At 39.4% G+C, this 17,970-nt stretch overlaps 5 protein-coding genes across 5 annotated transcripts; 3 read left to right on the top strand and 2 right to left on the bottom strand.

The window, feature by feature from the left end:
* Positions 1-1,323: 1,323 nt before the first annotated feature.
* MONOS_7262 (uncharacterized protein) lies at positions 1,324-1,773 on the top strand (the record flags this gene model as incomplete). Its single annotated transcript, XM_067877575.1, has 1 exon — positions 1,324-1,773. One exon carries the CDS (start codon positions 1,324-1,326, stop codon positions 1,771-1,773), a length of 450 nt encoding a protein of 149 aa, XP_067726504.1.
* A 42-nt stretch (positions 1,774-1,815) lies between these two features.
* On the bottom strand, positions 1,816-2,688 carry MONOS_7261 (uncharacterized protein; the record flags this gene model as incomplete). The annotated part of the gene is made up of 1 exon (XM_067877574.1): positions 1,816-2,688. The coding sequence occupies one exon, from the start codon at positions 2,686-2,688 to the stop codon at positions 1,816-1,818; it is 873 nt and encodes a 290-aa protein (XP_067726503.1).
* Positions 2,689-2,874: 186 nt separating this feature from the next.
* Positions 2,875-4,306, bottom strand: MONOS_7260 (uncharacterized protein; the record flags this gene model as incomplete). Its single annotated transcript, XM_067877573.1, has 3 exons — positions 2,875-3,344; positions 3,672-4,206; positions 4,268-4,306. The coding sequence occupies 3 exons, from the start codon at positions 4,304-4,306 to the stop codon at positions 2,875-2,877; spliced, it is 1,044 nt and encodes a 347-aa protein (XP_067726502.1).
* Positions 4,307-6,187: 1,881 nt separating this feature from the next.
* Positions 6,188-6,553, top strand: MONOS_7259 (uncharacterized protein; the record flags this gene model as incomplete). Its single annotated transcript, XM_067877571.1, has 1 exon — positions 6,188-6,553. One exon carries the CDS (start codon positions 6,188-6,190, stop codon positions 6,551-6,553), a length of 366 nt encoding a protein of 121 aa, XP_067726501.1.
* A 702-nt stretch (positions 6,554-7,255) lies between these two features.
* On the top strand, positions 7,256-17,748 carry MONOS_7256fu7257fu7258 (uncharacterized protein). Its single transcript, XM_067877570.1, has 2 exons — positions 7,256-7,353; positions 7,441-17,748. Exons 1-2 carry the CDS (start codon positions 7,263-7,265, stop codon positions 17,301-17,303), a joined length of 9,954 nt encoding a protein of 3,317 aa, XP_067726500.1. The 5' UTR covers positions 7,256-7,262; the 3' UTR covers positions 17,304-17,748.
* The last annotated feature ends 222 nt before the right edge of the window (positions 17,749-17,970 follow it).

Raw genomic sequence — 17,970 nt, 5'->3', positions numbered from 1 at the left:
AATCATCCATATTCTTATTTGTTCCAAATAACGTTTTCTGTCCTGCTCCTTCTGGTTTCTGTGAATTCTTGCAATCTCAAAGTGAAAAAGGAAAAATTGCTCTCCTTTTTTTTATAGAATTTCGTCTGATAGGCTTTTCTCGATTCGAAATCACCTCAATTGTTATTTAGTTTCAGCTGATGTTCCATCTGAGAATAAATATTCGTTTTGTGCTTCTCAACGACTTATTGGACACAAAACTTCGAGAAGAATTTGATGGAAGCTGAGGAATTAAAAAGTTGAAATATTTTTGTTGCTCCTTGAGGAAGAGAAAAAAGAAGAAGGAGTAGAAGATGAAGAAGAGAAAATAGAGAGAGAAGAGGAATTGAATGAAGTGGAAGAGTAATTAACAGGAGGTTGCCGTGTGGAAGGAGAAGAGGAAGAGGAAGAGGAAGAAAGAAAAGATGATGATGATGATGAAGGTGATGATGAGGATGAGGATATGGAGGAAGAAGGAGAAGAATGCGTTGTTGTTGATGAGGAAGTTGATTGTTATGAAAGTGGATGCAAAGAGGAAGAAGTCTGATGCAAACTCCAAGTGAGAGAAAATATCAAAGAAGAAGAAGAAGAAGAAGAAGTCGAGCAAATATTTTGGAGACAAAGAAATCCACAAAAATTCCAAAGGCATTTTCGAAGTGGAAAACAATTTATTTGATCTTGTCGATTGAATAAAATATCTCATTTGATAAATGCAGCTCAAACGAATCGAAAATTGGTGTAGCAAATATGGTGATATGTTGATACAAATAAAGAAAGCTGGATATTTTCACAAATCACTTGGCATTCTTTTTGAATTGTTGGTATTCCTTTGGATTCCAAAAAGAAAATATCAATCATATCAAAATTCCTCTGCTTCATCATCTTGCAATTGCCCCAATCACAATTCTGTTATTATCTTTCTCCTCTCTCATTTTCCTTTATCTCCATTCAAACCTTATTTTTTCAGAGCAGCCCGTTCTTTCTCCAAATCAAATAACTCCATCTCAATATTTTCATTTGCTGATTAACACTTTTTTTCATCATCTTTTCCAGCTCACTTGCATCACTTTGCGCCACAGCCAAAATGAGCTGTTCTCACTCCCATCAAACCCCACAGCTCCCGCGATGAGACACCCTTTGAATTGCATCTGAATTTCACAATGATCTTTCCACGAAAAATGTGATGATGCGATCCAAAATACTTGTTGATAACTGCCTCTGAAACACACGCAACTGTTATTGCTTATTGAATGGGCTGACACTCACAAAGCTACGCATCGCCACTTAAGAGAGAGAGGCAGGCAAATGTTTGTGCAGAGGCACCAGCTGAGCCAGACACAGGCTGAAGAGACACTCTCTACGAACACCTCTCACCCTGATAAGAGATGCAAAGTTGCGTATCAGCTCGTTGAAGCCAGAGGCCGAGCAGATGCAGAACACTCAAAATCAGAAGAGGGGGCGCACACATGCAAACAAGCAGTGCTGGCGCTGCGCGGAAGGAGGTTGTTTCCAGATGCCTTCTCTAGACCACTTGTAGGAGATACGATATCCACCGGAACGCCGACGACGATGCCAGAAGACCCACCGAAAGATTCACCTCACACATCCGCAGCGACTCCCACTCGACCACAAACGCACAATACGAAACACAAAACACCCCAATCATCCCTTTCCCGTGGCACACTTGCTCGATCGCATTCATCGCATCCCGCAGAGCGATCGACGGCGCACTTTCCTGCGGCACAACGGCCATAATCGCAACAAACTCGTCCGTCCTCTCTCTCTGCCTGTCCGAGCTCAAATGCAACGACACTCCATCCGATTCCAAATACCCATACCCATACCCCCTTCTCTTCTCTTCTCTCTCCTCCCAAACAGCCTCTCCCCAATGAACGTGATGCTCATCGCCCCATCCGGCTGTATCATCCCTTCTGCAACCAGCTTCCCCACAATCTGCTCCCGCTCTGCACACAGCTCCCCCAGCTCCCCCTTCACCGTAATCATCACCAGATAGTCTCGCAAGCCCTTATTCGCACTCTCGTCAATCAGCGTCACATACTCCGGATGCGCATGAACACTCATCAGCGATTCCACATCCAGAATCTGTCCCTCTTCTTCTTCCTCTTCCTCTTCCTCTTCCTCTTCCTTTTCCAAATTAATCGAACTGCCCTCTTTATCTTGTTTCTCATTCATCCCCAAACCATTTGTTGAAATTTCCACCTGCTCCTCATCTTTTCTCACATTTTCTTCTCTTCCATCTGAAGTTATGCTCAGAGATCCATCTGCTGCTTCTTCTTCTGCTCTTGAAAACTCCAGTTGAGAGCCATCGGCTGGCAAAGAACTGCACATTCCAGTATCCATCGAATCATGCTTGTCCGCATCAGCTTCAGCATCAGCTTCTGCTACCGCCTTCACAATCCCCAGCCGACTCAGCTCAAGCGCATCCACAACCAGCAGCTCCGTCGTTTCTTCCAGCTTCCCCTGGTTCTCTTTGATTCTTTCCACAAAGTCATTGTGCACTGTCAGAAAGCCGCCTTTCTCCTCATTCCCATCACCTCTCTCTCCCTCTTTATCTTCTTCTCCCTCTTTTCCTTCCTCTATTTCTTCTCGCTCCTTTCCTCTCCTTTCTCCTTCCTCTGCCTCTTCACGCTCCTCCAATACATTTTCCATTATCTCTCCCGCTTTTCACACTGTATCTCCTCGCCCAATCATTTCGTCGTCCAGCTTCACCACCACACGCCTCGACTGAGGCGATCGCCATATCTGCAACGACGGGTCAAACAGATCGTAAATTGAAGAATGAACATTTGCATCTGCCGCTGCAAAGATCCGCTTGCTCCCCGACTTCGTGCCAACTTACACTGCAAGTGACGGAAGCAGCGCAACCAGCGGAACCGAAAGCATCGCAGAAAGCACCACATCGTAGGCACACACAACACACCCATACAGCACAGCCCTCCGTGCCACAACATATCCCCGCAGCGTCTGCAGCGCCCGCGGCGACAGCAGCAGCTGCAGCGACAGAGGTATGTGCCGCCCATACACCCCAGCCGCCTCTGGCACCACAATCCGCAGCCGCCTCTCGATGTCGTCCATCGCTCCGGTCGATGTGTATGACGCTGCCACAGCAGATGCATCCGAAGGGTCAATCGCAGGCGATGATGATGAAGATGAAGATGAAGATGGCTTTCTTCTCATGTTGCCTTCTTCTCTTCGCTTCTCCGCTTCCGGAATGGTGAAGCAAGCAGGAGCGCTTCTCTCAATGAAGTCGATGAAGAAGAAAACGAAGAAGAAGAAGAAGAAGAAGAAAGCAATGAGGAATGCAACTTTGAAAATTGCAAAATCACAAACATACAAATGCTTTATTTTTCATGCTTAATGATGAATAATGAAATCGTTGAGATCTTCTGGTTATTCAAAGAAATTAGACTTTTCCAAATGTGATTCATAGAAGCTGACAATAATATCTTCATATCCTTCTTCTTCCATCTTTTCGCGCAGCTTTCGATACAGCATCATTTTCTGCTTTTCTTTTTCATTTTCCTCTTTCGCCTTTCCATTCAGCCAGCTCCAGGCAAACCAAATAAACGAAATCAAGCTATTTTTCTTTTCCTTTTTTCTGCTCAATATTCGAGAAAGCTTATAAAAAACACTTCTGCCGCTTGTTAAAAGCTCATCATCAATTGTTGGCTGATGCATTTCCTCCAAAATGAAATCAACAGCCTCTTCGCACAGGAAGCAATCAGAAGATTCTGCTTCACGCAAAATGATATTACACAAAAACGAGTGGAATTTCCTGAGTATTCTTCTGTGGCTGCCCTTCGCTGCTCTGCACAGACCAATGATGCTTCTCGTCAGTTTGTTGCATTCATCGTTCTGCATTTGGACTATTTGAGAATAACATATTATTATAACAAACCATCTCGATATAAGAAGCTCTTCTTTTGCTTCTTCTTCTTCTTTTCCCTTCCAGTCGATGCATCTTTTTAGCCCTTCCAGTTCTCTTGCTGCTTCTTCCACAAAATGTAACTCGTTCACAATCAGTCTTTCCAAGCTGTCATCATAGTATAATCTGCTTATCAAAAACTGCCAAGCTGATTGATATCCCAGTCGTGTCAAGTTGTGATGTTCCTGATGATATTTGATGATTTCTATCATCCCCTTCAAATACAATCCTTTTTCAATATGCTTTATTCAAAAAAAATAAATATAATAAATGTCATCAAAGAAGAAAATTAAATGCTCACACATCATATTTATTAATGCTACTCAATGCCAGCAACGCCATTTCCACTTCTTTTTGCGTTTTTCCACTTTCCTCTTTGGGCAATGCAACTTTCACAAAACAAGGCACGCAAATCGAAATAAATTCGTTTGAAGCCCAGCCGTTGTGAAGCATCATGCAGCATTCGTGAAGATCAGCCAGAAACTTTTCATTTCTCTCTTCTTCTTTCTTCTTCTCTTCTTCAATAAACAACCTCTCAAATATTTTGCCCAAAATCGAAGGGAATATCTCACAGAACAAGGAATTGTTCATCACTTCACAATGCCACATGAGCTTCAACAATGAAATGATGTTTTCCAATGAAATTTTCTCTTCTTTTATCATTTTGTGTATTTGAAAGAATATTTCCTTCGCAAAAACATGTACAATTTCATCTTTTATCATTTCATCCACTAGCTTCTTCATTTCTTCGATTCTCCGTTGCTGTTCTTCCTCGCCGCAACCCTCCAGCTCATTCAATAATTCTTCAAAAAAAAATTTGAAATGATTTAATCATTGAATAAAAACACAATGCTGTGCACAAACGAGAGAACTTTTCATGTTTTTCAATTTCCTGCATGTTTGAATTTATGTTGCATTCATTAAACGCAGTATTTTTCATCATTCAAACAGAAAATCAAATTGTGATGTGAAAGAGACAATGACACATCAAAATGAAAAAAGAATCAAAAAAACATATGCTCTCATACCGTCCTTCTTTGCATTGATATTTTAATCAAACGCATATTTTGACAAACAACGCTTTATCTTCTTCTTGTTTGTTGTAATGGATGATTTGATCAAATATCTTTTTTGAAAAATGGAATCTTTTCGTCAAACAAATAGAAATCAATTAAATATTGTTTTCAGAGAACAGTAAATTGATAAAATGTGATTTGTTGGTCAAAAATTAACCATTGAAAATTATTGTTTTGAAATTAAATGAGTTTTGTTTTTCTCCAATGATTCACAAAATAACTGTTAATGAGAGAGATAGTTATTTTTAAATATAAAGAGAAATTTATTTCCAATAACTGAAAATGAAACAAAAAAAAAAAATAAAAAATAAAAAATAAAAAATAAAAAATTAAAAATAAAAAATAAAATAAAATAAAATAAAATAAAATAAAATAAAATAAAATAAAATAAAATAAAATAAAATAAAATAAAATAAAATAAAATAAAATAAAATAAAATAAAATAAAATAAAATAAAATAAAATAAAATAAAATAAAATAAAATAAAATAAAATAAAATAAAATAAAATAAAATAAAATAAAATAAAATAAAATAAAATAAATACTTATTCTTTCCAAAAAATTGGAAACGCAATAATATTTATCATCTTACAAATCATTCACTTCTTTAAATATTATTTTTTTTATTTTTGTAATTTTCATTCATCGTTTTTATTTGGAAATTTTTCAATTATCACTCGTCAAACATAAGTTTGTTTTGATCCAATTGTCAATAGAAAAAAATAAACCATGTGCATCTCCTGTTTTGTTCACACATTCCGTTTTAGAAATTTGCAACTCAAAAAAAGTCTCAATATTTCCAGAAGTCTATTTGCTTCTATTGGATACATGAATAATACAAAAAAATTCCAAAGTCAACCCAATTGCACAAAACTCAATCAAAGTGGAAACAGCAGTCCAGAACTCCAACGCTTGTTGGTGAATATTTCAATGAATGTGACAAAACGAACGAGCTGCAAGAAGCAGCAGAATCTTCGATGTAATTCATTCAATTCTTTTCTCACTAAGATTGATCTGAGAAAGGAAACAAAGTTTGAGGACTGAATCATCTCTTTGGTTTTCGAAGAAGAGTTAGTTGGAGAAAGAAGAGGAGAAGAGACAAGATCCAGAGGGAGAAGAGGCAGAAGCGAGAAAAAAAGCAGCAAATATGGTGATAACAGTATGCTTTGCGTTTGCTGGCTTGTTTGTGGTTGTTTCTGTGGTGACGATGGTGTGTGTTGGGGTGGAGGTGAAGCAGACGAGGAGAATGGAAGAAGAGCTGGAGATGCAGAAGAGTGCGAAGAGGCAGAAGAGGCAGAAGCAGAAGAAAGGAAAAGGAGAAGGAAGGAAAGGCAAGGAAAGTGAGCTCCAGAAGGAAATAGAGGAAGTGCTGAAATACGAAGAGCTGATGAACGAAGAGTCGTTCTATTCCGCTTCAATCACCACAACATCAACACTTTCTCTTTCGTCTTCGACTTCTCCCCCTTCTTCTCCTTCCTCTCCTTTTTCGCCTTCATCCCCTTATTCACCTTGAACTTCATCATTTCAATGGGCTTCATCTTTTCCATCATCATCAAATTGCTTGATTCATCTATTATGAAGAGGCGTTTTGCTTAAATGCACTGAAATTTTCATTTGTTGCAATGCTCAATACAAACCTGCTCAAGAATTACAATCTTTATTTATTTATTTATTTATTTTAATTTTCGTTGATTTGGAATTGCTTTAAATGTTCATTTTAAAAACTGAAATGCTGCTGCAGCTGTTTTGCTTGAGCAATTTGTTTTCCGAGAGAATGCCAAGGTTGCTGTTCAGTTGGATTGTTCATTTCGTTGAGCGTGCATTGGAATTGCCTTTGCTTTTTTTTTAATTGAAAGGCAAACAGAAAATTTTGTATTTTAACATTTTTTTTTATTTATGCAGTGCATTCGATTATGTTTTGCTTTTTTCACAATTTATATGTTTCCATTTTATGATTATCTTCTTTATGTGATGCGATTATCAAATAGGATATTTTTCAAATGAAGTTAAGGAGTATTATTACTAAAGTTCCATCATGGAAACACTGTGAAAACGAAAAAAACCAAAATAAATCTGTTTCTTTCACATGTTTTGTTACATAGAAAAAAGTTTTTTTTTTCTTTCCTTTTATCAACTTGATCTGATTCTTTTTTATTTTTCAACAAATGAAACTTTCTGAAAATTTCGAAAAGAAATGAAAATAAAATAATTCATTCGGATCAATGGATTTAAAACAAGTTCCCAATAAAAAAGCGAAATATGGAAATGATAATGTAGATATTCAAAAAGGGGAAAGGATAAAGAGAGATGGAGGTTCTTAATTATTTTTTATCAGCATTTTGATTTGTTTTTTCGAATGTTTCCAAATAATTTTCTTTTAATAATTATATAAACATTTAGTTACAGAAAGCAATTCACGTATAAGTCATTCAAATAAACCGACATCATATCCTAGAACTATTGAAAGAACAAATCACGTAATTGAAAAAGAAAAGCCAATATCTGAATCATCTGTTCAGAGCAATTCTTCGAGGGCTGGTTCCGTCACAAGGCCGAATTCCATTGTATCAAAAAAAATATCGATAAGGCCAGTGAAAAAAGTTGAACTTGTTCAAAACTCTTCTTCATCAACAGAAAAGAAAAGAGAATCTTCAAATTTGGAACGTAGCACTCCGCTTTCGAGGAATAAAGTATTAATAAGACCTTTATCATCGACATCGCAAAAGAATTATAAAAAAGAAAACCAAGAAAGTCAGCCTCCTACTGCCACAGATGGAAAAGTTGTGTGTAAATCACCTTCAAGAATATCAGCAAGCTCAAAGAGTCCAACAAGAAAATCTGTCCAACGCTCTCTGAGATTAAGTGATCCTCAGAAGGCTTCTTCTTCAGGGAGTAATCCATCATATTCTTCATCTTTGCATTCTACAGGGGCATCAACTCTGCGTCCACCTTTAAGATCAAAATCCGTTTCATCTTCATTGCTAAAAGGTCGAGTTAGTAAGAATATTGACGACAGCCGCGCAGACGAAAAGAAAAAAATAGTGAAAAGAGCACGAGCATCAAATGATTCTCCAGAAAATCGTTCAAAATCTCGTTTTGGCACTCATTCTCCTTCACATTCGCCTTCACATTCGCCTTCACATTCTCCTTCTCGTTTTTCGAGATCGGAGCAAACGCACCAAGCGCAGCCAGATCGCACTGCAGTTGAGCGCCAGCCATCTCACAGGGCCTCATCTGTGCGCCGTCTTCCTCGCCACTTGCACCGCAGCACATCGCCACGCTCTCATTCTCCACACACTCATTCTCCACACACGCACAAGACAAGCAGCTTGGCAGGATCAGCCAGGGTGGAAAGGAATTCCACTTTATCTGCAGCTCGAAAGCATTCGCTGCCGGCATCTTCTGCTTCTGCTTATACTTCTGGTTCTGGCTCTGCTTCTGCATCGTCGATGCCATTATTATCATCTTCTTCTTCTTCTTATCCTAATTCTTCTTCTTCAATCTCTTCTTCTTCTTCTTCTTCAGCAATTCCGTCTTCGATAGTCACTCCCACCATGTATCCTGAATCTTCGCAGCTTCCTCCCCCACCAACACATCACTTGATCTCTTCATTTCCCTCTTCTTCTTCTTCCGCCCCTCTTTATGTTTCTCCACATCACACTCCCTTTCAGCATCCTCCAATGCCTCTATCCCAAATGTACCCCTCATTCACCACACCCACTCCAGCTGTCATGTCTCCTCTTGCTTACGCCCCTGGCTACCCAGCTCAGCCAATAACGTCAATTCCTCTTCCTTCTGCTCCTTCTTCTTCTCTTCCTCCTTCTTTCTCTTCTTCTTCTTCTTTTGCTCCTCTTCCATTCGCCCAGCCCTCTTCTTCTCTTCCTGTTTCTGCTAATGTTCCTGTCGGTGTTCCTCTGCCTTCTTCTGCGTCGTATCCTCCTTTTCTGCTCAATCCATCTCTTCCTCTTTCGACAGACGCATATTCTTCTTCTTCTACTTCTTCTTCTCTTCCTCCTCCTTCTCAAATGCCTGTTGGATTGAATGCTTCTCCACAACACACTTTATCTGGTATGCTTTATGCTCCTCCTCCTCCTTCATCATCATCATCTTCTTCTTCTTCTTCTATTTCCTCAGCTTCTCGTTCTCGTTCTCCAACTTCTGTTGCTGCAGCCAATGCAATACCAGCTTATCAATCATCCAATGTTTTTGTTTCTCCCACAAAATCTCCTTCTCCTTCTCCTTCTTCTTCTCTTTCTTCTTCTACCCTTCCTGTTAGAGATGTGAATGTATCTCCTCTTCATGTTGTGCTGCCGGCTAATCTGACTGTGGAAGAGGCATACAAATACATCAGCAATGCAAGAGCGTTGCATCAGATGAAAGAAGAGGAGAGGAGGAAGAGAGAAGAAGGAGAGAGAGAAAGAGAAGGAGAGGAGAAGAGAAGGAAAGAGGAGGAAGAGGAAAGAAGAAGGAGAGAGAAAGAGAGAGAAGAAGAAGAAGAGATGAGGGAATTAGAAAGATTGAGAGAGAAAAGGCGAGCTGAAAGAGAAAAAGAAAGAGAAAGGCGGCAGAAAGAGGAAGAGAAGAAGAGAGAAGAAAGAGAGAAAGAGAGAGAGAAAAGAAGAGAGAAACTAAGAAAAGAAAGAGAACTTCAAAGAAAGCATGATTTGGAGAGGATGAAGGAGTTGGAGAGAGAATTGGAGATTTTGAAGGAAAGAGAGAGAGAAAGAGAGAAAGAGAGAGAAAGAAGAAGAGAAAGAGAAAAGCAAAGAGAAGAAGAAAGAGAGAGAAGAAGAGAGGAGGAGAGGAGGAGATACGAAGAGCAGGAGAAAGAAAGAGAAATGCGAAGGAAGCATATTGATGAATTGCTTGCTGAAAAGAAGAGGAGGAGAGAGAAAGAGAAGGAAATAGAGAAAGAAGAGAAGAAGAGGATGATGGAGAGAGAGTTGGAGAAAGAAAGGAAGAAGTTGGAAGAGAAAAAAAGGCAGCTAAACGAGCTGTCGTCAATGAATGATTCTCTTGAAAAGGGAAAAGGGAAAAAAGGAACAAAGGAGAAGGAGAAAGAAGGAAAAGGAGAAAGAGAAAGAGAAAGAGAAAGAGAAAGAGAAAAGGAAAAAGAGAAAAGAGAGAAAGAAGAAAGAGAAGGAAAAGAGAAAGAAGGTAGTATTAAAGAGCATCCACAAACGGAAAACATTCAACCTTCTTCTTCTTCTTCTTCACAATTGCCATTAGCTCCAAGTTCAGCCAGCGAAGAAGCAGAATACATCAACACCCCTGTCAGCACCCCTCGAAAAGCTACAGACATCACAAAGAATCCTTCTTCTTCTTCTTCTTCTTCTTCTTCTTCTTCTTCTTCTTCTTCTTCAAAATCTTCTTCTCCTCCTTCTTCTCCATCTTCTTCATCAAAACCTTCCTCTTCTTCTTCTTCCTCCTCCCTTCCTCACATCTACCCTCTCCCCACCCCTCTTCTCCTCTCCTCTCCTCCAAAACCCATCCCTCCAACTGTTTGCGCTTCTCATCCTCTACAACATCGCGTGCTTCTCTTCCAAGACGGAACTGTTTCCCCTCCATTTAGCGGCACTCCTACACGAATGGCTCCTTCTGCTCTTGCTCTTGCTTCTTCTTCTCCTATTGCATCTTCTTCTTCACTTCCTTCTTCTGTGGCTTCAACCACACCTCTAAATAGACAAGGGAATATGACAATGAATATGAACACTCCATCGTATCCCTCGTCGCCTTATGCATATTTGAGAACTGCTCCTGCTTTTCCTCCTTCTTCGCCTTTGTCTTCTTCTTCTTTGTCTTCATCATCATCATCTTCTTCTTCTTCTTCTTCTTCTCCAATTTCTTCTCAACATAAACCAGAAGATATTGAGAATGACACTCCAAACAAACAGAAGAAAGAGGAAGAACCTTTGGCTTCTTCTTCTTCAAGTGATCTTCCAGTTGCCTATCCACATCCACCAGGCGAGCGAACAGCAGAAGAAGAAGCAGAATTGCGGCAGTTGTTGATGGTGATGAAGATGGCGAAGGGAAAAGATTTGGTTTGGGAAGCGGAGAAAGTGAAAGGGGAAGGAGAAGAAGGAAGAGAGGAAGGAAGAGAGGAAGGAAGAGAGGAAGGAAGAGAAGAGGAAGAAGGGGAGAAGAAGGAGAAAGAAGGAGAGGAAGGTGAAGAAGAAGAGGAGGAAGAAGAAGAATATGAGGAAGAGGAAGAGGAAGAAGAGAAGAAAGAGGAGGAGAGAGAAGAAGGAGAAGAAGAGAAAAGAAAAGAAGATGAAGGAGAAGAAGGAGAAAATGAAGAGTTTCATCCTCAGACAGAGCAAATGGCAGTGGAAATAGATTCAAATCGAACGGTTGAAGGAAATTCACATAGAAATGGAGAGGAAGAAGAGGAAGAAGAAGAAAAAGAAGGAGAAAAACGAGAAGAAGAAAGAGAAGAAGAAAGAGAAGAGAAAGGAGAAGGAGAAGGAGAAGAAATAGAAAACCAATTTGAGCCAGAAGAAGAATGGGAGCATAACAACAATGAAGCAGATAGAGAAGAAGAGAAAGAAGAGAAAGAAGAGAAGAAAAACTGGAACGATATGGAAGATGAGGACTTTGTTGTGATGGGAGAGGAAGAGAGCAGAGAAGAAGGAGAAGGAGAAAAAGAAGTAGAAGGAGAAAATGAAGGAAAAGAAGAAGATAAAGAAGGAAAAGAAGAAGAGGAAGAAGATGTGAAAAAGGATGAAGAGATTGATGAAGATAATAAGAATGATTTTGTTGATGAAGAAGAAGAAGAAGAAATGAATGAGCAATTCGAAGATAAAGATGAAGTTCAAAATGAAGAAGAAGAAGAAGAAGAGAAAGAGAAAGAAAAAAAAGAAGAAGAAGGTGATGAAAAAGAAATAAAAGAAGCAGAAGCTGATGAAAAGGAAGGAAACGATGAAGAAGAGATGAATTGGGAACAAAATGAGAAAGAAAGCGAAGAAAACGAGGATTTTGTGTGGGACATGGAAGATGAAAACTTTAAAGAGGAAGAGGAAAGAGAAAGAGAAAGAGAAAGAGAAAGAGAAGAAGAAAGATTAAAAGAAGAAGAAAGAAGAAGAGAAGAAGAAAGATTGAAAGAAGAAGAGGAAGAGGAAAGGAAAAGAGAAGAGGAAGAGAGGTTAAGAGCAGAAGAAGAGGAACGACTAAGAAAGGAAGAGGAAGAGGAAGAAAGAAGAAGAGAAGAGGAAGAGAGGAAAAGAAGAGAAGAAGAAGAGGAAAGAAGAAGAGAAGAAGAAGAAGAAGAAGAAAGGGAAAGAGAAGCAGAAAGGCTGAGGAAGGAAGAGGAAGAAAGATTGAAAGAAGAGGAAAGATTGAGGGAAGAAGAGAGGAGAAGAGAAGAAGAAGAAAGAGAAAGAGAAAGAGAAAGAGAAAGAGAAGAGGAGGAAAGAAGAAGAAGAGAAGAAGAAGAAGAAGAAAGAAAGCGAAAAGAAGAAGAAGAAGATAGAAAGCGAAAAGAAGAAAGAGAAAGAGAAGAGGAAAGGCTAAGAGAAGAAGAGGAAGAAAGAAAAAGAGAGGAAGAAAGACAGAAAGAAATAGAAAGATTGAGAGAGGAAGAAAGGAAGAGAGAAGAAGAGAGAAGGAAAAGAGAAGAAGAAGAAGAAGAAGAAAGGGTGAGAAAAGAAAAAGAAAGAGAAGAAGAGGAAGAAAGGCAGAGGCAGTTGGAAATGCAAAGAGAGGAAGAGGAAAGAAAGAGAAGAGAAGAAGAAGAGAGAGAGAGAGAAGAGGAAGAAAGAAGAAGAAGAGAAGAGGAAGAAGAACGAATTAGAAGAGAGGAAGAAGAAAGAGAAGAGGAGGAAGAAAGGCAAAGAGAAGAAGAAAGATTGAAGGAGGAAGAGAGAAGAAGAGAAGAAGAACGAATTAAAGAAGAAGAAGAAGAAAGATTGAAAAGAGAGGAAGAGGAAGAGGAAGAGGAAGAAAGAAGAAGAAAAGAGGAAGAAGAGGAGGAAGAAAGAAGAAAGAAAGAAGAAGAAGAGGAAAGAATTAGAAAGGAAGAGGAAGAAGAGAGGAAACGAAAGGAAGAAGAAGAAGAGGAAGAAGAAAGAAGAAGAGAGGAAGAAGAAGAAGAAGAAAGAAATCGAGAAAAAGAAGAAGCAGAAAATGATGTTTATGAACTTGATTTCGAAAGTGGGGTGGAGGCAGAAGAAGAAATTGGAGAAAAAGGAAATGAAAAAGAAGAAAAACAAACAGAAGAAGAAGAAAAATTGAGTTTTGATGAACAAAAAGAAGAAAAAGAAGAAAAAGAAGAGGAGAAAGAAGAAGAGGAGGAGGGAAAAGAAGAAGATGATGAAGATGAATTTGATGAAAGCAAAGAGACAGAAAACGATGAAGACGATAATTTTCATGCGTTTGGGTCTATTTTGGATGGGAAATTAGCTTCTTCGCTTGAATCAGATCAATTCATTGAAGAAATCGGAAAGGCGAAGGAGAAAGAAGAGGAAGAAAACAAAAAAGATAAAAAAGATAAAAAAGATGAGAAAGAAGAGAAAGAGAAAGAGAAAGAAGGAGATGATGAAGAGGAAGATGAATGGAAAGACGAAGATTTAACAGAAAATGAAAAGGAAAATGCAAAAGACGCTGAAAATAACAACAAAAGCAACAAAAACGAAGAAGAAGAAGAAGAAGAAGAAGAAAAGAAAGATGAATTTGCAGATAAAAATGAAGAAGATGATGAAGATTTTGTGCCATTTACAATACCGAAATCTGAAGATGGTATGGAAGAAGTTAAAGATGATGGAAAGGAGAAAGAGGGAGAGGAAGAGGGAGAGGGAGAGAAGGAGAAGGAGAAGGAGGAGAAGGAGAAGGAGAAGGAGGAAGAGAAAGAGAAAGAAGAAGATGAAATTTCTGATGAGGTGAAGGAGAATGAAAAAAACATTGAAGAAAAAGAAGAGGAAAAGAAAGACAATGATGAAGATGATGATTTCGTTGATGATGATGACGAAATAATGAAAGAAGCACAAAAACTGGAAATGGAGGAAGAAGAAGAGAAGAAAGCAGAATCGAAAACAGAAAAAGAAGAAGAAGAAGAAGAAGAAGAGAAAACGGAAGATGAGAAGAAGAAAGATGAAAGCGATGTAACAAAAGAGAAGGAAGAAGATGAAGCAAAAATTGTTGAGGAGAAAGAAGAAGAGAAGGAGAAAGAGAAAGAAGAAGAGAAAGAAGAAGAGAATGAATTAGCAAAAGAAGAAGATTCCATGCAAAATGATGAAGAAGAGGCAAAAATCGACGAATTTATCGATTTCAACGAAAATGACGATGGGAAAGTGAGAAAGGAGAAAGTGAATGTGGAAGTGCTGATTGAAGAGACCGTTCAATCGATTCTGAAGGAGAGGAAGAGGAAGCAGCTGAAGGAGGAGCTGGCATCTGGAGCGTGGTTGAGGGAGATGAGGGAGATGAGGAACAGGAAGAAAGAGAAAGGGAAAGGGAATGGAAATGAAGGAGGAGGAAGAGGAGGAGGAAACGGATATGTGAAGAGTTCAGAAGGGATGGGGATGAAAAGAGGTGAGGAAGAGACGGATGAGATGGACGGGATGAATGCGGGTGAGCTGCACATGCAGATGACATGGGCGCTTTCGGAGGACAGAATGAAAGGGAAACGAGAAATAAAAGAGGAGAAGGAGAGCGGAAGAGAACAAAGACGCAATGAACTGCTGGGTTTGAGCAGCGGAGGTGGGAAGAGGAAAGAATTTGGAGCAAAAGAAGCAAATCTGTTTTTGAGCAAAGAGAAAAATGAAGATGGAAGTGAAGAAAACGAAGCTATTTCAACAACGCCTTTGAAAAGTGCGAGGGCAGGAGCAGCAGAAGTGACTGATTATCTTTCGAAATCTCTCTCTTTCATCTCTCCCAGGGGTCCTTTTCAACCTTCTTCTGGTTCTTCCCCTTATTCTTCTTCCTCTTCCACTTCATTTATTTCTTCTTCTTCTTCTTCCACTTCCACTTCCACTTCTAACAATTCAATCGTTGCTGGAATAACTGATACACTTAGTGCGACTTATCGTTCTCCTCTTCGCTCTCTTCTTCTCCACAACACCAGCCTTGACTCCATATGCGAGCTTTCATTGGAGCCAAACGATGGAATGCTGCTATCACAGCCAGGAACGCAACTAGAAGACAAGGAAAAGGAAAAACAAAGAATACAACAAGGAGCAGATGCACTGGAATCTCCGTTCAATCAGAATGTGCTGATGAGCCAGCAGCTGCTGGCGACGACGGGTTCTTCTCTGCCGTTCAGTGGGACAACAACGAGCAGCAGTGTAACTCTTTCAGTGCGGTCGAATGTGGATGCGTTTGGGAACAGAAGTTTTGGCGCAGAGGAAGGGAATGAGATGGGGAAGATGGGATGTTATAACAATAATAATATTAATAATATTAATAATAGCAACAGAATGCAAAGAAATGTGAAGGTTGTGTATGCGAATCATGCAGAGTCGAAAGGGATTGTTGGAATGGAAGAGTTCAGAACGCTGCTTATGCTGAAAATACGCAGACTGATCGGCCAAAACGAGAAAAGGAATCAAAATGGCAGCAAAGACAATGAAAATCCAAATAGCAGTGCTGAAATTCTCCAAAAAACGGAGAAAGACAAGAAGAAGAATGAACTGAATGAAAACGAGGTGAGAATATGGAAAGCGATTCGAGATGTTGCGTGCAATGTGTTTGAAGAAATTGAAGAATCTGTTGGAAGAGTTAGTAGCACAGAGGAATTTGGCAGTCAATTTAAAAATGAAAGCAAAGGTGAACAGGCAAAAGGAGAAGAAGAAGGAACTGCTAAGCTGTTTGGGGGAGCGGAAGAAGGGAAATGGAGGAAGATGAGTTTGGAAGAAGAGGAAGAGACGCTTTCTGTTCCCTCGCACATTTTGTCGCTTCTGAAGCAAAAAGCATTGGGAAGCCGCTATTCTGGTTGCTCTGTACATCAACCTGCCTCAATCACTTCAGTTCTTCCTGTCCGCTTGAACACCACACTCACCGTCTCTGCATTTCGCTCGCTTTCCACGTCATCTCAACAGCCTCCCTTTGCCTCGTCTCCTCTGCCTGCGCCTTTGTCAATGACGCTTCCGTCACAGCAGATTATTGCGGCAAACACCTCAGCAATTGGCAAATATAATCATCCACTTTCTTCTCTTTCTGCACTTTCAACGCCGTTTCTTTCACACACATCACCTGCAACTGATAATTTGCCTTCCATTGCACAAAGGAATTACTCACACAAAACTGCTAGCTCTGCCTCTCAAATCAGCTCTTTAAGGCACAAAGTGAGTGTGGAGATGGCTGAGCGGGTGGGAGAAAAACATGTGCTGTGTGGAATGGATGTGATTACTCTCTATGGAGTGAAGAACAACAGAAGCAAAAATGCCAATGGAGCCAGCAGCAGCAATTACAACAGTAAAGATAAAAGTGCAATAGAATTGAAACAAGACATTCAACAGACAAATGTGAAAAGGAAGTTTGAAGGAGGAGACGAGATGTGGCCAATGCCAAGCAACAAAAAGACACAGAGGAGTTTGTTTGATGGAAACAGCAGAGCAGAAAGTGGGATTGCACGAAACGAGATTTTGATAAGCACAAAACGGTTCAGAAATTATCTGACCTCGCAAATAAATGAAGTCGGGAGCAGATTTGCTGATCAACAGCAGCAGCAAGCGCTCTGCTTTTCGCTTGGTGTGACAGGACTTTTGGGAGAAACAAGAGCATTTTCGATGAAAGAGATGTCTTCAGCAGGGAACGAGAGGACCGAGAAATGCGAGAACAGAGAAAAAAAGCAAATGAGCAGAGGAATTCATCTTCCGCAGGTTTTGATTGGAAAAGCACGTGAAAGCCTGGCGGAGCTTATTGTGAAAGGGAGGAGAAAGAAGGAGATGGCAGAAGGCAAAGAAGACAAAGAAGGAAAAGGGGAAGACGAAGACTACGACAAAGATGACTATGATGTGTGGGGAACCGAAGACAGAACAGAAAAGCGAACAAGCACATTTGGGGAAGAGGTTGCAGAGGTTGTGGAGGAGCTGTGCCGAGAAGACGAAGGAGGCGAAGGCGAGAACGAGAAAGACATTGCGCTGGATGAGGTGCTTTCGCAGGAGTGCAAAAGAGAATGGGGAGAATGGTGGAGCGAGTGTGTTGATGAGAGGGGTTGTGTTCCTGAGGGAGGCAGCTATACATCTTTGATAACATTATTCTGTGAAACAAAGGTGAAAACACTTCTTGACTCAGTTTTGGATGAAGTATTTGACGAACAGAATACAATTTGAGCATTATTTTTTAAGAAAAAGTTTTCAGTTAAAGGCACTTCATTTATTCTTTTTTGTTTTGTAGTTAAATAGGCATTTCTTCAAAGAATGATATTTATATAGCAAAATTATCTCAATGAAAAAGCGAATGAAATTTATTCAATTTTGAATTATTTTACTCTTGTCTCTCATTGAAAGTTAATTCTGAAAAGCTTTCAGAAGATATTTCACCAATTTGCTCCAAAGACAAGAGTAAATTTATAATAATTTAACATCCTTAATTCATAACATATTTTTGTTGAAAAAATTGATTGATGATCAAAACACAAGACAAAAAAAATTTCAAGAGAATTAGAAAGAATATCATCAATAAATTCCTCTCGTTTTTGATTTTGAACTTTTTATCTCTTTAATCTCACACTTATCACTTTTTCAAACACTATTCAAAAACAGTTTAATTGAATTCTTGATATTTTCTTCATTCAATAGAAAAAAAGCAATCTATCAAAAAGGACGCCCACCAAGGGACTCGAACCCTTGACCGTTCGGTTAAAAGCCGAACGCTCTACCAAACTGAGCTAGGTGGGCTTGTTGGAAAACAGCCTTTTTTCTGTATGTTCTATATTTTACATCTACGAAATATTTTCATAATTTTTTCATTTAATCCTTATGAATTTTTCAAATCTGC

Source organism: Monocercomonoides exilis (assembly GCF_001643675.1).
Source record: "Monocercomonoides exilis strain PA203 chromosome Unknown scaffold25-1336746, whole genome shotgun sequence".
NCBI lineage: Eukaryota > Preaxostyla > Oxymonadida > Polymastigidae > Monocercomonoides > Monocercomonoides exilis.
This window is presented reverse-complemented; position numbering and strand designations above follow the sequence as displayed.

Coding starts and splice junctions, on each gene's coding strand:
- MONOS_7256fu7257fu7258 (XM_067877570.1), top strand. CDS start 7,263: ATGGATTTAAAACAAGTTCCCAATAAAAAAGCGAAATATGGAAATGAT. Junction 7,354..7,440: donor AAGGATAAAGAGAGATGGAG/GTTCTTAATTAT, acceptor ATAAACATTTAG/TTACAGAAAGCAATTCACGT.